General features: G+C 45.1%; 1 protein-coding gene across 3 annotated transcripts; it reads right to left on the bottom strand.

Moving 5' to 3' along the window:
- Nucleotides 1-330: 330 nt before the first annotated feature.
- LOC310693386 (lamin-B3-like) lies at nucleotides 331-16625 on the bottom strand. 3 transcript variants are annotated; one of them, XM_083475346.1, is made up of 11 exons: nucleotides 15989-16625; nucleotides 14083-14239; nucleotides 11863-11988; nucleotides 10583-10753; nucleotides 8927-9031; nucleotides 8540-8781; nucleotides 6516-6741; nucleotides 5120-5227; nucleotides 2698-2814; nucleotides 1897-1995; nucleotides 331-1460 (listed from the first exon to the last, which is right to left on the bottom strand). In XM_083475346.1, the coding sequence occupies exons 1-11, from the start codon at nucleotides 16324-16326 to the stop codon at nucleotides 1428-1430; spliced, it is 1722 nt and encodes a 573-aa protein (XP_083331472.1). In that variant the 5' UTR covers nucleotides 16327-16625; the 3' UTR covers nucleotides 331-1427. The 3 variants fall into 3 exon arrangements, with proteins under 3 accessions (XP_083331472.1, XP_083331474.1, XP_083331473.1); XM_083475348.1 differs by lacking the exon at nucleotides 1897-1995; XM_083475347.1 differs by lacking the exon at nucleotides 331-1460 and having other exon boundaries at nucleotides 1773-1995.
- Nucleotides 16626-16916: the final 291 nt, after the last annotated feature.

The raw sequence follows: 16916 nt of genomic DNA, 5'->3' as shown, positions 1-16916 counted from the left end.
GTTGACCTCAGTGGTGCCCCAGCTGTGACCTTTTCGGAACACACGCAGCCTTGCACCAGTTGTTCATGCTCTACTAATCTTTTCCCCCCATTTGCTATATTTATAATAAAACAAGCAAAAAGCAGGTCAGAAGAAGAGTTATTTTCTGTGTTTATATCTTGCATATAATAAAAAGGTAAGGCTGTCGTCATACAGCAGTTTGCAGCCAAGCAAACACAGTGTGGTAACAGCCAAATGATGATGATGTTGTTGTTATGTTCTGAGAACTGTTGCTGGAGGGAAGAGAGATGAGAGACTGAGGCAGGTGGCCCAGATGAGCCATTGAGAAATACCGTATTTTTTGCACCATAACACTCACTTTTTTCCTCCTAAAAAGTAAGGGGAAATGTCTGTGCGTGTTATGGAGGGAATGCCTACGGGTGGCATGCCTACGGATTTTCCTCCTCTAAAAACTACGTGCGTGTTATGGTCGGGTGCGTGTTATAGAGCGAAAAATACGGTAACTCTAAAGGGAAGACAGTGGATTTAGTTAATTGAGGGAAGCGGTTGGTGGAGGGGGAGGGAGGTACGCAGGGTAGATATGCTGGTGTGTGTGGGTGTAGGTAGGACCCCTGTTCATTTACATAAGATGTCCTTACACAGCCTAAATCAAGTTTATTGTCCACAATTTAAGGTATTACATATGTTAATATTTGATTCCAGTATCTGTGTGCATGGAGACTCCCATCCCAAACAAAGCAAATCTAAACATATTTGAGACTGCTCTTCATCTTACAGCTGACTTCAACAAGTCTGCAAACTCTTCGTCCCCAGGGAGTTGACACTACAGAGTTGGGAAGAAATCACTCTGATTACAATGCAGTTAATAATTTGGCTGTTAATAATTTGTAAAGAAATAAACTGAAACTGTGTTTTTTCATTCATTGTGATGAGCAAGATGGTATAGATAAATAATCCGTGGGTCCCTGGGAAGGAGCAGGAGGGCTACTCACAGTTGGTACCTCTTTGCAGCTGACCCTCTTTCAGAGCTCAGACAGTGGAGAAGGAAACATGGAGGCACTACAAGGTACGTCAGTGAATTCCATCCCCCTCCCTATAGCTCTGGAATTGGGGGAGAAGTAGTACACCAGCCCTGGCACTGCTATACTTAGAAGACTTCTCTTCTCACTGGCCTCAACTGGAACAAAACTAAAGGGAGGGGGATGCCCCTTCCAAAAACTTCCACCCTGCCAGGACAAGGACTTTGGGTTTGGTGGTTCCTCCAATCTGGGTTCCTCCACCATTGCCCTGTCCCATTTAGGGAGTCTTCAGTTCAAGTAAGGCTCTACGCTGAACAGAGTCTCTTTCTGCAGGTTGTCACTTTCATATATGTAGAGCAACATTTTGGTTGGAGGAAGCTTCCACAGATGCTCACCATCTTCTCTTGGCTATATTATGAGGCAGGTCCGACTTTCATTTCTCTGGAGAGAGGGCGGGCAAGGAGGAGGGAAAGAGATGAACATGAAGCTAGGTCCAACTTGCTTGATAAGATGTGCCATGAGATTAGACCTAAAACAGCAGTTCAGCTGCGCATTCAGGCCCAGAAAACTTCTGAGAATGCTAAGCGCTTCTCTCACTAAGCTAGGTTAATTTACAGCGAGGCTGGAGCCACCAAAGCAACAACCCTGGTTCTTCAGTTATCTGTAAAAGTTTACAAGATTGCCACCCCAAAAAACAGCATCTATTTTCTTCCTTCTTATGTGGCATGTCAGGAGAAAAAGTGCACTGTGCAGTTAACCATTACTGTGCTTTGATCAATTAACTATTTTAAAAAGCAGCAGCAACAGTTCAACTCAGCTGGATACGAATACAAGTATTTGGCATTTCTCAGTTTTGGAGTTCATGTATGAAACCTGCCTGAGTATGACGCTCCATTCCTTCTTCCCCAGCAGCCACCTCCATTTCTCCATCACCTTCTCCTCTATCTACGTAAGTGAGTTTTCCTTCTGCCATTTGCTGCAAGGTAATTTGTTTACAGAATTCATTAGGCACACAATAACTATCATTCTCTGGACACAAGAATAAAACACCATCAAGCATCTGTATGAAGACCACATTAAAGAATTATAAAAAAGGAAACGGAAAACTTACCAAGCTATGGAAAATAACCATAAAATGTCGGAGAAACACATTAATATTCTGTTTCTGCCACTTGTCTGAAGAACAAGAAATACTAAACGCTGCACACTGCTGTTTTGTGCTTCTACTGTATAAATTTTCAATGTAAATTTTAATTTTGTCAAGTGTACACTTCTTGCAATCTGCTCTGGGACCATTTGGCGAAGGGCTATGTACAAGAGAGCGAAAAGGTGTTTGCTTGATGCAGAAGGTAGAAGCCCTTCTCCATCAAACATGGCAAATATGTGCAAAACCAGAGATATATTTAAGCAGTTAAATAGCCATAGGCAACAAGGAATTGCAGGCAGATGAGTACATGGGATTCTAGGCTAGTGTTCCATTCCTCCTCTGCACCCAGGACAGAAATGCAGAACAGTGCTGCTGGAGGAACCAAGTTGTGTATTTCCTCTGCCAGACAACAGTAAATTGGAGGGGGGTGGGGAAACCCAGGCTACTGACTTGTGGGCTTATTTACAAGGCTGATATACAACTCAAGAACAATATCAAATTGTAGCAAGGACATGTTAGTATGGTACTTACGTTTCCAGCAGAGTCAAAAAGTACAATCCTAAAGCTGTCTCCACCTCTCACTGACTTGGGGGATTTCCAGACAAGCATACCAGGAGCTGGGCTTGAACTTTCTGTCACACCCCAGATCTTCAAAGAAAGAAAGAAAGAAATAAGATCTTCATATTTGAATGCTTAAGGAGCACCTTGGCACAGGAAATTGTCCAATGCTTCCCCACCCACCAGTCAGATTCATTGCAACATCAACCCTGGGATGAGATTCTTGTAAGTTCTCTACAAACTTGGCTGTGCAAGTGATATCATTGGAAGCATCAGCCTTTAACAAAAGGCAATCGTGGGGAGAAGCCTGTAGCATCAAATGCCAGGCAGATATAATGGCATTCTGACAATATTGATTATAGCAACATGACTGGATCAGCAACTATGTCCAAACTTTTTTTTTCTTTTTTTGGTAAATATTTTTTATTAGTTTTTAATTACATATATCCAATATAAGTCACATTCTAACGTTACCAAATTACAATTACAATTCAAAAATAAACCAATTGATAAGCCAATTATACTTTTTAGGTGGCCTCCTGCGTGCTAGATTTCAAGGTAAGATAAATTAATTTTGCTTCCAAAATCTTATTTAATCTAATTACATTTCAATGTTAATCATAATCCCTTATACAACAGCTACAATGTTTTTAACTTCCATTCATATTAGCACATTGAATAATTTGTATTTCTGCAAGAAAAGTTCTATATGCTTTTTAGTTCCTGTGTGTGATACTTATTTTGTATTTATAGTTATTTTAGCAACTATGTTCGAACTTAACTGTGCATTGATATGGAACCAAACCACAGATCCACGCTAGTATACTATAGATGTAGTCTTAATTTGTAGTTATTTAAGAAAATGTATATTTTACTTTTTTTGTACTAAAACCTCTAGCTATATTGATCAAGTGGAATGGGGAAGACTGTTAGAACAGGAATTCAATTTTACCTTTGTGGTAGCAAGTGTAAACACCATCCTTGTTCCCCCAAAGGGAAAGGATAGTACTTGAAATTTATATACATCTGGTCCCAATGAACTCGCTGTTGGAATTATGATGAAGATATGGATAGGTATCTTCAACTGGAGCCACTATTTGCTTGCACCAGAACTGGATAAGGACCATAGAAATTAAAAGAACTGGGTTTTAAGGATTTCAATATCCATCTCTAATGGATCAGCAGGCATTGAATGAATATACCGTATTTTTTGCTCTATAAGACGCACCAGACCACAAGATGCACCTAGTTTTTGGAGAAGGAAGACAAGAAAAAAAATATTCTGAATCTCAGAAGCCAGAACAGCAAGAGGGATTGCTGCGCAGTGAAAGCAGCAATCCCTCTTGATGTTCTGGCTTCTGGGATAGCTGCGCAGCCTGCATTCGCTCCATAAGACACACACACATTTCCCCTTACTTTTTAGGAGGGAAAAAGTGAGTCTTATACAGCAAAAAATACGGTATAACCAAACTATCAACACAAATATTTAATACCTATAGAGTTAAAAGTCCAGTTGGATTTTTCCCGCTAGGAATTTGATTCTGGGAAGTGTATCATCCAATATTGCCTCCCAAAACTTAAGGCTGGCAGAAGGAATTTAAAACAGTTTTTCCAAGCCTGCTTCCCACCATATTACTTAGAAAAGCTTCACCTGTTGTCCCTTGTCGGCCATCTTTCAACTGCCTCCAGTCCCAGAACTTCTCCATGAGACCACCTCCCTTGCTTCTTTCAAATCCCTCCCTCTTTATAAGCCCCATAGGCCAAAGATCTGCCAGACCTCTTCTTCAGGAAAAATGCCATGTACATAATGCCATGTACATAAATGGCACAGTACAATATTGTTTTAAGCAAGTCCAAAACACTGTAGAGTATAAAGGTAAAGGTAAAGGTACCCCTGACCATTAGGTCCAGTCATGACCGACTCTGGGGTTGCGGTGCTCATCTTGCTCTATGGGCTGAGGGAGCCGGCGTTTGTCCGCAGACAGCTTCCGGGTCATGTGGCCAGCATGACTAAGCCACTTCTGGTGAACCAGAGCAGCGCACAGAAACGCCGTTTACCTTCCCGCCAGAGCGGTTCCTATTTATCTACTTGCACTGGTGTGCTTTCGAACTGCTAGGTTGGCAGGAGCAGGGACCGAGCAATGGGAGCTCACCCCGTCGCGGGGATTCGAACCGCCGACCTTCTGATCAGCAAGTCCTAGGCTCTGTGGTTTAACCCACAGCGCCACCCGCGTCCCACTGTAGAGTATACAAGCCGGTATTTTATCCCTCTAGGTTACTTAGCCAGTTTCAGGGCCTTTATTAGGTGGTGTGTTTGATATTCTTACAAGGGTAAGCAAAGTAAAACACTGACATTTTAAAGTTTAGAGGGGAAGAAGAGAAGATTTTCACTCACTGTAAGTACTTGACCAGCCCCAAGGGTACATCGAGCAGGAAACTCGTACATTATTTCAGACTGGTTCCCATGCTGCCTTCTTGTGGTCCACCCACTTAGTGACTGCTCCTACAAGGAAAGCAGTGCTTAACAGTTTTAGACTGCTAGTTTTGAGTAACTTTTTGCCTTTTAAGAGCCTCCAGTCTCATTATTTTCTGGGAGGAGTTCAAGCGTATACTGGGATATTGAGGTTTGTGCAATTAAAGCAGATTAAAGCGTCCTGAGGAAGCTTATCTATTGTCACCTCCCTTTTCTTCTCAGGAACCTTGGAAACTGCAAAGAAATGTTAGGAATAGGCTGTTTGTAGGAGGGGACCATCAAGTATGTTTAATCATAGGCCTAGGACCCTCATACCTACAGGACCGCCTCTCCTGGTATGCCCCACGGAGGACCTTAAGGGTCCATATATAGCAACACCCTAGTGGTCCCGGGCCCTAAGGAAGTTAGATTAGCCTCAACCAGAGCCAGGGCCTTCTCAACACTGGCTCCGGCTTGATGGAATGCTCTGTCTCATGAGACCAGGGATCTGATTTCTTCCCGCAGGGCCTGTAAGACAGAGTTGTTCCACCTGGCCTTTGGGCTTAGGATCAGTTTGATTCCCTCCCCCCCCCCTTTCTTTTTCCTTTCTCCTCCTATGAAGAGACTGTATCTTAATGTTTTAATGTTGCATCTTAATCTTTTAAATTGTATTTTAATCAACTTGTTTTTATTACTGCTTGTTAGCCGCCCTGAGCCCAGTCTTGGCTGGGGAGGGCAGGGTATAAATATTATATTATTATTATTATTATTATTATTATTATTATTATTATTATTATTATTATTATTTCCTGGGCAACATCTATTCCACCCACCCCAAGGGGGATTCCAGATCCATGTTCACATCAAGCACAGTGGGAGCTCGGGTTAAGTACTTAATTCGTTCCGGAGGTCCGTTCTTAACCTGAAACTGTTCTTAACCTGAAGCACCACTTTAGCTAATGGGGCCTTCCGCTGCCGCCACGCCGCCAGAGCACGATTTCCGTTCTCATCCTGAAGCAAAGTTCTTAACCCGAGGTAATATTTCTGGGTTAGCGGAGTCTGTAACCTGAAGCATCTGTAACCTGAAGCGTCTGTAACCCGAGGTACCACTGCACTAGTCTAAAACTAGGTGAAGGGTGGGGCGGGGGAGAGAAAATAAAAGCGGCAAGGAAGTTACAGGTGGGAAAGGAAGAGGCAGATCAGTGTGGGGAGGGTCAAGCAGGGGGTCAAACCCAGAGCTGCTTTGTAGAGAAATGGCACCCAGTTTTTGGGGAACACAAATTTGCCAGCAACACTAGGCATGTATTCGCCCCAAGGAGTTAAGTCATGTAAAAAATACCTGATCAGAATTGTTTCTGATTTTGACAAATTGTCCTTCTTTGTCAATATGTTCTATGGAAATACTTCCTGAAGATGATGCATGCTGGACCGTTTTGAAGCAAACGCTGTGAACTTGGCATTCTGAAAGTGCCCGCTTCCTCCTTCTCCTTCGCGGGAGGACGGGGCTGCCCAGACTAGTGGTTGCCAGTGTTCCAACACTTTCTGAGCCGGGCCTGTTTTTTAACCTAAAAAACAAAGTCACCTTTAAAATTAGGCAGCCACTGGTGGCAGAACACCCTATCTCCATCTCTTTGCTCTTGACATTGGGCCATTTCCGTGGTGTCTAGTGATGTATGGATGTGAGAGCTGGACCATAAAGAAGGCTGATCATCGAAGAATTGATACTTTTGAATTATGGTGCTGGAGGAGACTCTTGAGAGTCCCATGGACTGCAAGAAGATCAAACCTCTCCATTCTGAAGGAAAGCAGCCCTGAGTGCTCACTGGAAGGACAGATCGTGAAGCTGGGGCTCCAGTGCTTTGGCCACCTCATGAGAAGAGAAGACTCCCTGGAAAAGACCCTGATGCTGGGAAAGATGGAGGGCACAAGGAGAAGGGGACGACGGAGGACGAGATGGCTGGACAGTGTTCTTGAAGCTACCAGCATGAGTTTGACCAAACTGCGGGAGGCAGTGGAAGACAGGAGTGCCTGGTGTGCTCTAGTCCATAGGGTCACGAAGAGTCGGACACGACTAAACAATACCAACATCACCATGCGTCAAGAGATAACGGGGAGGTCGCTAAGGATGAAGCTTACACATAACCTTTGGCACAAGGCTGCCCTCCCCGCAAAGTGGACCCCCCCCCCGGTAAGGTTAGCCACATTCCCCTGTGCTGTGAGATCATCACATGGTGCATTTTCTCCAGTCTCGCATAACAGGCTGCTGCAGGATCGGAAGGGCAAGGGAGGAGGACACCAATACAGATGACGTGTTGAGTTGCTTTTGTATCTTGCCCTTCTGCCAGGGAGCTCTGAGTGGCATTTTCACAGCCCAACGTTCCTGCAAGGCAGCCCAGCCAGAAAATCATTTACTTTGCAAGGAAGCAGAGGCAAAGCTCTGCAAGGTGGTTAACGATCAAATCCATTATTTGCATCTTCGCTCAAGGGAACGCCTTGTTTTAAAGCCCCCGACAAAGCGTGATAGTCAAGAAAGGTCTTTCTGGTCTAACTTGGCCCCTGAACCAAACTCCCCACAGTGGCAATCGAGGTGCCAGTGGGAAGCTCGCAAGCGGGAACTGATGGCAAGAGCCCTTTCGCGCTGTTGTTCCCCAGCAACTGGTATTCAGAGGGACAGGGCCTCCGATACTAGAGATAATATATACCATATTTTTCGCTCTATAAGATGCACTTTTCCCCTCCAAAAAATGTAAGGGGAAATGTGTGTGCGTCTTATGGAACGAATGCAGGCTGCGCAGCTATCGCTGAAGCCAGGAGAGTAAGAGGGATCGGTGCGCACCGATCCCTCTTGCTCTCCTGGCTTCAGCGATAGCTGTGCGAAGCCTCTTCAGGGCAACGGGAGGAACGTTCCCCCTGCCCTGAAGAGGCTTGGCATGGCTATCCCAGAAGCCAGAACAACAAGAGGGATAGTGAAAAGAGCATGAAATCCACACTCGACTCCGAGACTGCACCACAGTTGCTTTCAACCATGTGAGTTGACATGGGCAAAGGGTTCTTTTAACCCCCTCCCCCAATGCGAAAACCAGCTCCCTTTTGAATAGCCCCATCACTTACTATGGACATCACCTGCTCATTCCAGCTTGCTTGTGTTTTTGGGAGCTGGCACATTTAGAGGGTATTAAAGTGTGGCTGAAATGTACAGTAAAAGGTGAAGAAAAGCTCCTCTTGCTGTTCACACTGGGCAGGAGGGTGTTAAAGAGCCCTTTGCCCATGAGAGCCAATACTGGTAAGAAGTTCAGCTCCTGTTCTATTAAAAAAAGAAAAGAAAGCCTCCTTTCAAGAACAGAATTCTGTCACCAAGCTCACCGTTGTTCCTCTCCTTCTAGCATTGCCCGGTATGCACCGATCTCCAGATCCAGACCCATCTTCATATCCAACAGTTTCACATGCTCCCCCAGCTGTGCCTGCATACGCTGATGCATTCTGTCCATCTCCCTGTCCTTCTCAGCTAGGCATCTCCTCGATGAGCCTTGTTTGTCAAGAATGGTGTTCTCCAACGTGTTTATTCTGGCCTCCAAATCTCCATTCCTGGCTACCAACCTAGCAACCTTAGATTTCACAGAAAGGTTTTACTGTTAGGCGCAGCGGAACAGAGCCATACTAGCAGAGACCTCTATTTCCCAAAGACCTTTTAAGGGCCTCTTCCCTCTCCAGGTAGGCGTCATTTTACCTGGTTTCCAGCCCCTGTTTTACCTGTGACATCAGAGAATCAACTCTCAGTTTTGCTTCTCTGAGCTCCTCCTCAGCAGCTTTGGTGATATCACTACTCCTTGCCGCAGAACGCTGAATGTTTTCCATCTGTGAAGATAGTATTGTGTTAAAAAAGAAAAGAAAAAGCTAACCAGGACTGCATATTTTAATTTGAACGTGTTTCTGTGCACACACACATGAATAACAGTTCAATTTAACACAGGTTTGCTACCCTATGCTCCTTCGGGAGGAATAATCGGACCTACTATATTTATTGGGATGCAGGTGGTGCTGCGAGTTAAACCACAGAGCCTAGGACTTGCTGATCAGAAGGTCAGCGGTTCGAATCCCTGCAACGGGGTGAGCTCCTGTTGCTCGGTCCCAGCTCCTGCCAACCTAGCAGTTCGAAAGCACGTCAAAGTGCAAGTAGATAAATAGGCACCGCTCCGGCGGGAAGGTAAACGGCATTTATGTGCACTGCTCTGGTTTGCCAGAAGCAGCTTAGTCATGCTGGCCACATGACCTGAAAGCTGTATGCCGGCTCCCTCAGCCAATAAAGCGAGATGAGCGCCGCAACCCCAGAGTCAGCCATGACTGGACCTAATGGTTAGAGGTCCCTTTACTATATTTATTATATCATATTGTATTATATTCATTATTATTATTATTATTAGACAATTCTAGGCCTTATTCCTTCCAATTCAGATGACTTTTATTATTATTTATTAAATATGCATACCGCCCTATTCCTGCAGGTCTCAGGGCAGTTACAACATAAAAACACAACATAAAAACACAAAATACGTAATAAAAACAAAAACAACCCCCTTCCCCAACACATTTTAGGCAGCATGTTCTACAATATTGTTCCAGGTGTTCACCTTAAGGTGAAGGTTAGGCAATACGTAAGTTAGTATTAAAAAATAAATGCTTCTGGCTGCGACTGGTGTGTGCAGGAGAATTATCCAAGGGGGTCAAGAGGAGGACACAATGGGAAGGTAACATGCTGAGCTGGGGAAACTGAGGCAAACAGGGTTTCACCAAAATACAGCATCCCCTTAGAAACAGGTTGGGGGAAGGTATCTTAGCATATACCGTATTTTTCGCTCTATAAGACGCACCAGAACACAAGACGCACCTAATTTTTGGAGGAGGAAAACAAGAAAAAATATATTCTGAATCTCAGAAGCCAGAACAGCAAGAGGGATTGCTGCGCAGTGAAAGCAGCAATCCCTCTTGCTGTTCTGGCTTCTGGGATAGCTGCGCAGCCTGCATTCGCCCCATAAGACGCACACACATTTCCCCTTACTTTTTAGGAGGGAAAAAGTGAGTCTTATAGAGCAAAAAATACGGTCATTAACAAAGCAAGCTATGCACATCCAGTCAGAATTAAGTCCCACTGAATCCACTGAGAGGAGCCAACATGCCTTTGTCCCATCAGCTCTTAGAAGACCAGTGATTTTCCTTTGCTTCCCCCTTCCACTATTTGGAAGACATCCTGTCAGCATAAGGTAGCAAGTGAAAACCCAGCCACTAATTGTGCCACTCCTTTTCAGGACCTGCCCATAGGAAGCAAGAAGAGATCAGGTCTCTACTAAGAATGATGGGACAGCAAAACATCCCATTCCAATCAGCAGTATAGACAGACAAACCACTCACTTTGGCACTGAAGTGTTGCTGCACCTGATCTTTATACGCGCAAATCTGTTGTTCGTGTTGCTGTCTGAGCTCTTTGAGAGCATTCAACAGCTTACTCTCCAATTCCTGGTGATGGTAAGATTCTATTTCTCGAATCCTGCTCTCGTAGATCTGCTTCTTGTTCTTTAGCTCCTAGGAAGAGAAGGGAAATACAGCAGGGAGGAAGGATTTAAGAGGCTCCGTATTAAAAACAACGGTATGTTTCAGCTGAGCAGACAAGCAAATTAGAGTACCAGTACTGTACTGCCCTGGAATAAAGAACATGCAACATTTCTTTACAGTTAAACTTTGGCCTGAAATTGATCATCCATGGTGCATTAGTAAAGGTAAAGGGACCCCAGACCATTAGGTCCAGTCGTGACTGACTCTGGGGTTGCGGCGCTCATCTCGCTTTATTGGCTGAGGGAGCCGGCGTACAGCTTCCGGGTCATGTGGCCAGCATGACTAAGCCGCTTCTGGCAAACCAGAGCAGCACACGGAAACGCCGTTTACCTTCCGCCGGAGCGGTACCGATTTATCTACTTGCACTTTGACGTGCTTTCGAACTGCTAGGTTGGCAGGAGCAGGGACCGAGCAACGGGAGCTCACCCCATTGCGGGGATTCAAACTGCCGACCTTCTGATCGGCAAGTCCTAGGCTCTGTGGTTTAACCCACAGTGCCACCCGCGTCCCTCCATGGCACATTAAGAGCAATTAAAAGAGGTGCACAGTAACTTTAGGTGCAATCAACATTGGAGCACCCATTGTTTGCTCCTTGAATTTTTCTCTACTTCTGCAAATGCAGCTGTCTCCCATGGGGCACAACTGAATGGAATACAACACACTACCGTTTGCATGTAATGCAAACCATGGCTTAGCAGAACCATGGGCTCCCAGAGACAAGATTGTGCCCACTTTGTTTCTCCTCTGGTCCTGCTAAACTGCTGCCAGCTAAACCCGGGTTTGTGGCTTATTTCTCCATAGTTACCGATCTTTGCTTATTAGAGAGCAACAAACCATGAACCCTGGTTCAGATACAACAGGAAGCCTATGCTCTTTGGTTTGTTTATCCCATTCATGCTAGGAGAGGGGCAAAATAGGAACAATAAAACACAGTAACCCAGGGTTATCATCATTTTTGGCCCTCCCCTAATGGAGTAGCAAAAATTAAACTATTTCACCAAGTTATTGACCTTAATTTTAGTGTTTTAAATTAAACAGCAGCTGAAATTAAGGAAGTCTAAGACTGCAGAAGTACGTACGTCTTCATGCATGTTCTTTAGAAATATTACTTCTTTCTTCAGGGTTTCCATTTGGTTTTCTATATCTGTTCTCTTCAACATCTCATTTTGAAGATGGCTTTTGGAATCATTCACCATTACCTTGAGCTAGGAAAGGAGAAAATTAGCAAATGCTTTGTGCTACCCTTAAATACTTCCAAGACTCCTATTCAGCTACAGTGTTTAATAAGCCCAAAAGTAGCACAACCTTGGGAAGCCAACATGTTTTAACAGAACTCGAAACTGATCTTCTCATACTCCCTTCCCTTTTCCTCATGTTCATTTAGATTACAAGCCTGCAAGTGGGGTTACGTTACTCTCATTAACTGCAGGTTTTATATCGTGCAATGTCATTGTTCTTAGGCATATAATATACTATTGTTCACCAAGCAAACATACCACTAGTTAAAAAGTCAAACAATGGAACACAAGATAGACTGGTGTGGACACAGAGAGCAACACAGGTTAATGGATCAGTTGTGCATCTGCGTACATCTGCCTTTTTTGGATTTCTGATAGTGCAGACTTTGTGTAAGGCCCAGTGCTATTTTTCTAGAAAAAGAGGTGCCGGAACTCGCCATGAACACCTCCCTTGTTCTCTTATAATGGCAATGGTGCCCACCTGAGAGGTGCCGGAACTGATTTTTGGCAATTTCCGACTGGAAAAAAAGAGCACTGGTTAGGCCATAGCTTTCAGACTATGTCCCAGTGAATGCGAGGCTTTTTTTAAAAAAATAAAAAACCCTTATACATCATACAAACATGCATTGAATAAAACCAAGAAAATAATACAAAAACAGAATACAAAAATAAATTTACAAGGATATAAACATAATAACATAAACTACAATTGAAAATATAAAACATTATATTCTCCTTTAAAAAAGAAAAAGAATGAAAAATAATACCCCCAAAAAAGAAGAAGAAAGAAAGAAAGAAAAAGAAAAAAGTGACTTCCAACTATATGTGGATCTTTATTCCTCATATCACTGGTTGTCTGTAATGATTAAATTTGTGGAGAAATATTCTAATTACCTGTGAGATTTTTATTCTAAGCTAAACCAAGTATGGATCTGGGAATCAGTTCTCTTCATATAATTTATAAAGGCTTACCACTCTCTCCTTATTTTCTCACGAGAATAATTTCTTATTAAACCGGTAAATTTGGCCAGTTCAAGATATTCTGACAACTTAAGAACCAAATGCGAGGCTTTATTGAAACCCTCCCTTTTGCTACAACAGCTGTAGAGGATCAATATGTATTCCAGGCTATGCTCTCAATTCACAGGGGCTAAGAAAGCAGCCCAAAGCTCTGTCGATTGTCCTGCATGAACCGAGTCTTAGGATGCATTCAGACCATACACTTGCCCCACCACTCAAAAAATCCTGGTTTACCCCTCACCGAGCTACCATTCCCAGCACCCTTAAACTATAGTTCCCAAGGTTCTTTGGGAGCAGGGAGGAACTGTGCTTTAAATGCATTTTCTGTACCCAGCCAGAGTGTACATTTTTAGATGTGCCATTACAGGGCTGTAACTTTGCGTGAAACCACGGCGAGAGCCCCTTCCCATCCAAGTTTGGAAACTGCTATCGGACTCAGTAGCAACTTCACTTCGGGGGGGGGGGAGCAGCTTCCAGGGGGCAAATTTCATTGGGACCACAATATGGGAGGAGGTAAAAACAAAGCTCCTATCCGTTGTGGAGGGGACATCAGGTGAGTGCGACTGCAGTGACCAGACAGTCAAGGAGCCCTTAAATATCACAAGGCCCCATAAGCCCCCAGTGACCTTCCAAATCCAGGTAAGCCCTGCTGCCCCTGAAACTTCTCACCTCTCAAAATACTGTATTTCTCACTCTATAAGACACACCAGACCATAAGACGCACCTAGTTTTTGGAGGAGGAAAACAAGAAAAAAATATTCTGAATCCCAGAAGCCAGAACAGCAAGAGGGATTGCTGCACAGCGAAAGCAGCGATCCCTGTTGCTGTTCTAGCTTATGGGATAGCTACGCAGCCTGCATTCGCTCCATAAGACGCACACACATTTCCCCTTACTTTTTAGGAGGGAAAAAGTGTGTCTTATAGAGTGAAAAATATGGTACATCCAAAAATAACAGAACATTTTACTTGTGACCTGAATATCTATTAACAACCTTCTTCGTTTCAGCAGGACAGTTTAGATCTTGCAGAACAAACCCTTACAGAGCTGATTTCACGCGCTGACTCTTGAAGATGGTTCTGCAGGCTTTGCTGTCTACTCAAGGATGTCGTCAATTCGGCCTCTTTGCAGTGGAGCTGAGCACCGAGGTCCTTCACACGAGCGACTGCCAGGCTTAAATCATTCTCATTTTTAGAATTCCTGAGAACAAGCAGGTTGCAAGTGTAAACAGGAGGCTTTGTATCTCAACAGGTATGGCTTTTAGCATTTCTGATTCAAATTTGGACATCACAAGCTCTATCACTAGGAGGGAGAGTGAAAGATGGATAGCCACCTGTCATGTATGATCTAGTCGAGATTCCTGCACTGCAGGGGGTTGGACTAGATGACTCTGGAGCCCCTTCCAACTCTACCATTCTATGGGTCTATATGCCCCAGCCTTCGTCCTATAGTAGTTCAGAGCTAGAAAATGAGACCACACAATAAAAGCACAAATCCATGGGCATAGCGAGGATTTATTTTAGGAGGCGGGCAGGTAGCCACCACCTGACATTATCCTCTGTCTGGCTCTGTCTTGCAGATTCGGAATGAGATGTCTCAACAACAGTTCTTTTAAATTACTTTTCTTTGAATCCTAAGTGCTCAGAACAATCTGTCAAAACCTTTTGGATTTTGGGAGGGGCCTCTGAGACCACATAACACCGGTCCTGAAAAACCTACATTGGCTCCCAGTACGTTTCCGAGAACAATTCAAAGTGTTGGTGCTGACCTTTAAAGCCCTAAATGGCCTCGGTCCTGTATACCTGAAGGAGTGTCTCCACCCCCATCGTTCAGCCCGGACACTGAGGTCCTGCACCGAGGGCCTTCTGGCGGTTCCCTCATTGCGAGAAGCCAAGGTACAGGGAACCCGGCAGAGGGCCTTCTCAGTAGTGGCACCCACCCTGTGGAACACCCTCCCATCAGATGTCAAGGAAATAAACAACTATCTGGCTTTCAGAAGACATCTGAAGGCAGCCCTATTTAGGGATGCTTTTAATGTTTGATGTTTTTAATATTCTATCCGTGGGTTGTTAGGCTGCTAAATGGAAAATAATACAGTGGTACCTCTGGATGCAAATGGGATCTATTCTGGAGCCCCGTTTGCATCCAGAAGCAAGCGCAACCCATGTCCGCGCGTCTGTGGGTCATGATTCGGCGCTTCTGTGCATGCGCGTGACATCATTTTGAACGTCTGCGCATGCGCAAGTGGCGAAACCCGGAAGTAATGCCCTCTGTTACTTCCGGGTCACCGCGGAGCGCAACCCGGAAATATTCATCCCGAAGCTACTTCAACCCGAGGTATGACTGTATAGTGCAACTGTCTTTCGGTGTTGGTGTGTTGTGCGACAAGCACACAGAGTGCAATGAGATTGAGTGTTTGTGGGGAGGGAGGCTCAGTTAATTTCATTGTACATAGGTTGTATGCTGACAATAAAGGTATTATTATTATTATTATTATTATTATTATTATTATTAGCTCCCCAGTGTGGGAAACCCAGCCAGTGGTGTAGCGTGGGGGTGCAGGGGGGGCCGGCCGCACCGGGCACAACATCTGGGGGTTAGGGTTAGGGGGCGCAAATCCACGGGTTAGGGGGCGCAAATTACTTGCCTTGCCCCGGGTGCTGACAACCCACGCTACGCCACTGAACCCAGCCAGATGGGCGGGGTATGAATAATAAATTATTACTACTATTATTACTACATTATTATTACAATTTCTACTTCTAGTTAAGTATTTTTATTTAATTACTTGATTTAGGAGGGGGGCGACTGCCCCCTCACCGTCTCCACCCATGAACCCCTTTAACTTCAGAAAACTTGAAATCTATGGACTAAGAAGAGCCATTGCTTTAAGAAGAAAAGAGAGCGAGATCCAGGAAGAAGGAAGGCGCGCCCTCCAGGGACACTCACCTGGCGAGCAGCTGCCTGTGCTTTTCGAGGAGGGTCTCCAGCTCCACCTGCAGACCGGCGCGCTGCCGGACTTGCCCGCGGAGCTCCTCGCGCACCGCGGCCAGCTCCTTCTCGTAGGCCCTCCGTAAGACGCCCACCTCGCGGCGCCTGCCCTCCTCGGATGCGGACAGGCGGAGCTGCAGCGCCGTCCTGGTGGCTTCCAGGCCGCGGACGCGCGGTAGGTAGGCGGCTAGGCGGTCATTCAGCTGGCGCAGCTCCTGCTGCAGGATGCTCGGCGGAGCGGGCAGGAGCGGGAAAGAGAAGTTGTCGTCGCCCAGGCCGCTGTCCGGCGAAGCCATCCGAGCTGCAGGGACCACCTCGCCGCGCACTCTTGCAAGCGGCGGCCGAACCACCCACCCCCCACCCTCCTGGCGTTAAGCAGAGGAAAAAGAATTGGGCCAGGGCTATATATACGCTGCCGCGCTTTGCAGGAAGGGCGTGGGGTAAATATGTTCGGAGTCATTCTGCAAAGAAACAGCAAAGCTGATTGTAATTTTAAGAAGTGTTTCTATGAGTTCCGGGTGTCCTTTTCTAGGCTGATTGGGTACAGCTGGTGATGAAAAGGAGATGTTGCAGTTTGAATTTGCCTGCAGAAAGAGGACACCCAAAAGCTTTGTGTTTTGTTGTTTTTGTATAGCTGTAATAAAACATTTGAGTGTTTTACACCGGTCTCGTGGTTCTGTCGTCTGCCACCAGAAGAAAAAAACATGGCTATCAACTTTCAGATTTGAAAATAACGGATCAGCAGCCTCGAGAATAAGGGATAGCTTAGCTGTGAACTGTTAGATATCCCGCAGACAGTCTACGGGATATCTAACAATCCGGGATACCAGCGGGAAGCGGCGCTGAAATAAGGGAATTTCCCGCAAAAAAAGGAGAGGTTGACAGC

This window comes from Podarcis liolepis, assembly GCF_965112155.1.
Source record: "Podarcis liolepis genome assembly, chromosome: 14".
NCBI classification, from domain to species: domain Eukaryota; kingdom Metazoa; phylum Chordata; class Lepidosauria; order Squamata; family Lacertidae; genus Podarcis; species Podarcis liolepis.
The sequence above is the reverse complement of the archived record's forward strand: the minus strand, read 5'-3'. Positions and strand labels throughout refer to the sequence as shown.

Bases quoted from the DNA above. Each gene is read 5' to 3' on its own strand.
- LOC310693386 (XM_083475346.1), bottom strand. From the start codon at position 16,326: ATGGCTTCGCCGGACAGCGGCCTGGGCGACGACAACTTCTCTTTCCCG. The intron at 14,240-15,988 runs GTGAGTGTCCCT...GCTTGTTCTCAG, and splicing joins CACAGGCAGCTGCTCGCCAG to GAATTCTAAAAATGAGAATG. The intron at 1,461-1,896 runs GCAGGTTTCATA...CCCTCTCTCCAG, and splicing joins GAATGGAGCGTCATACTCAG to AGAAATGAAAGTCGGACCTG.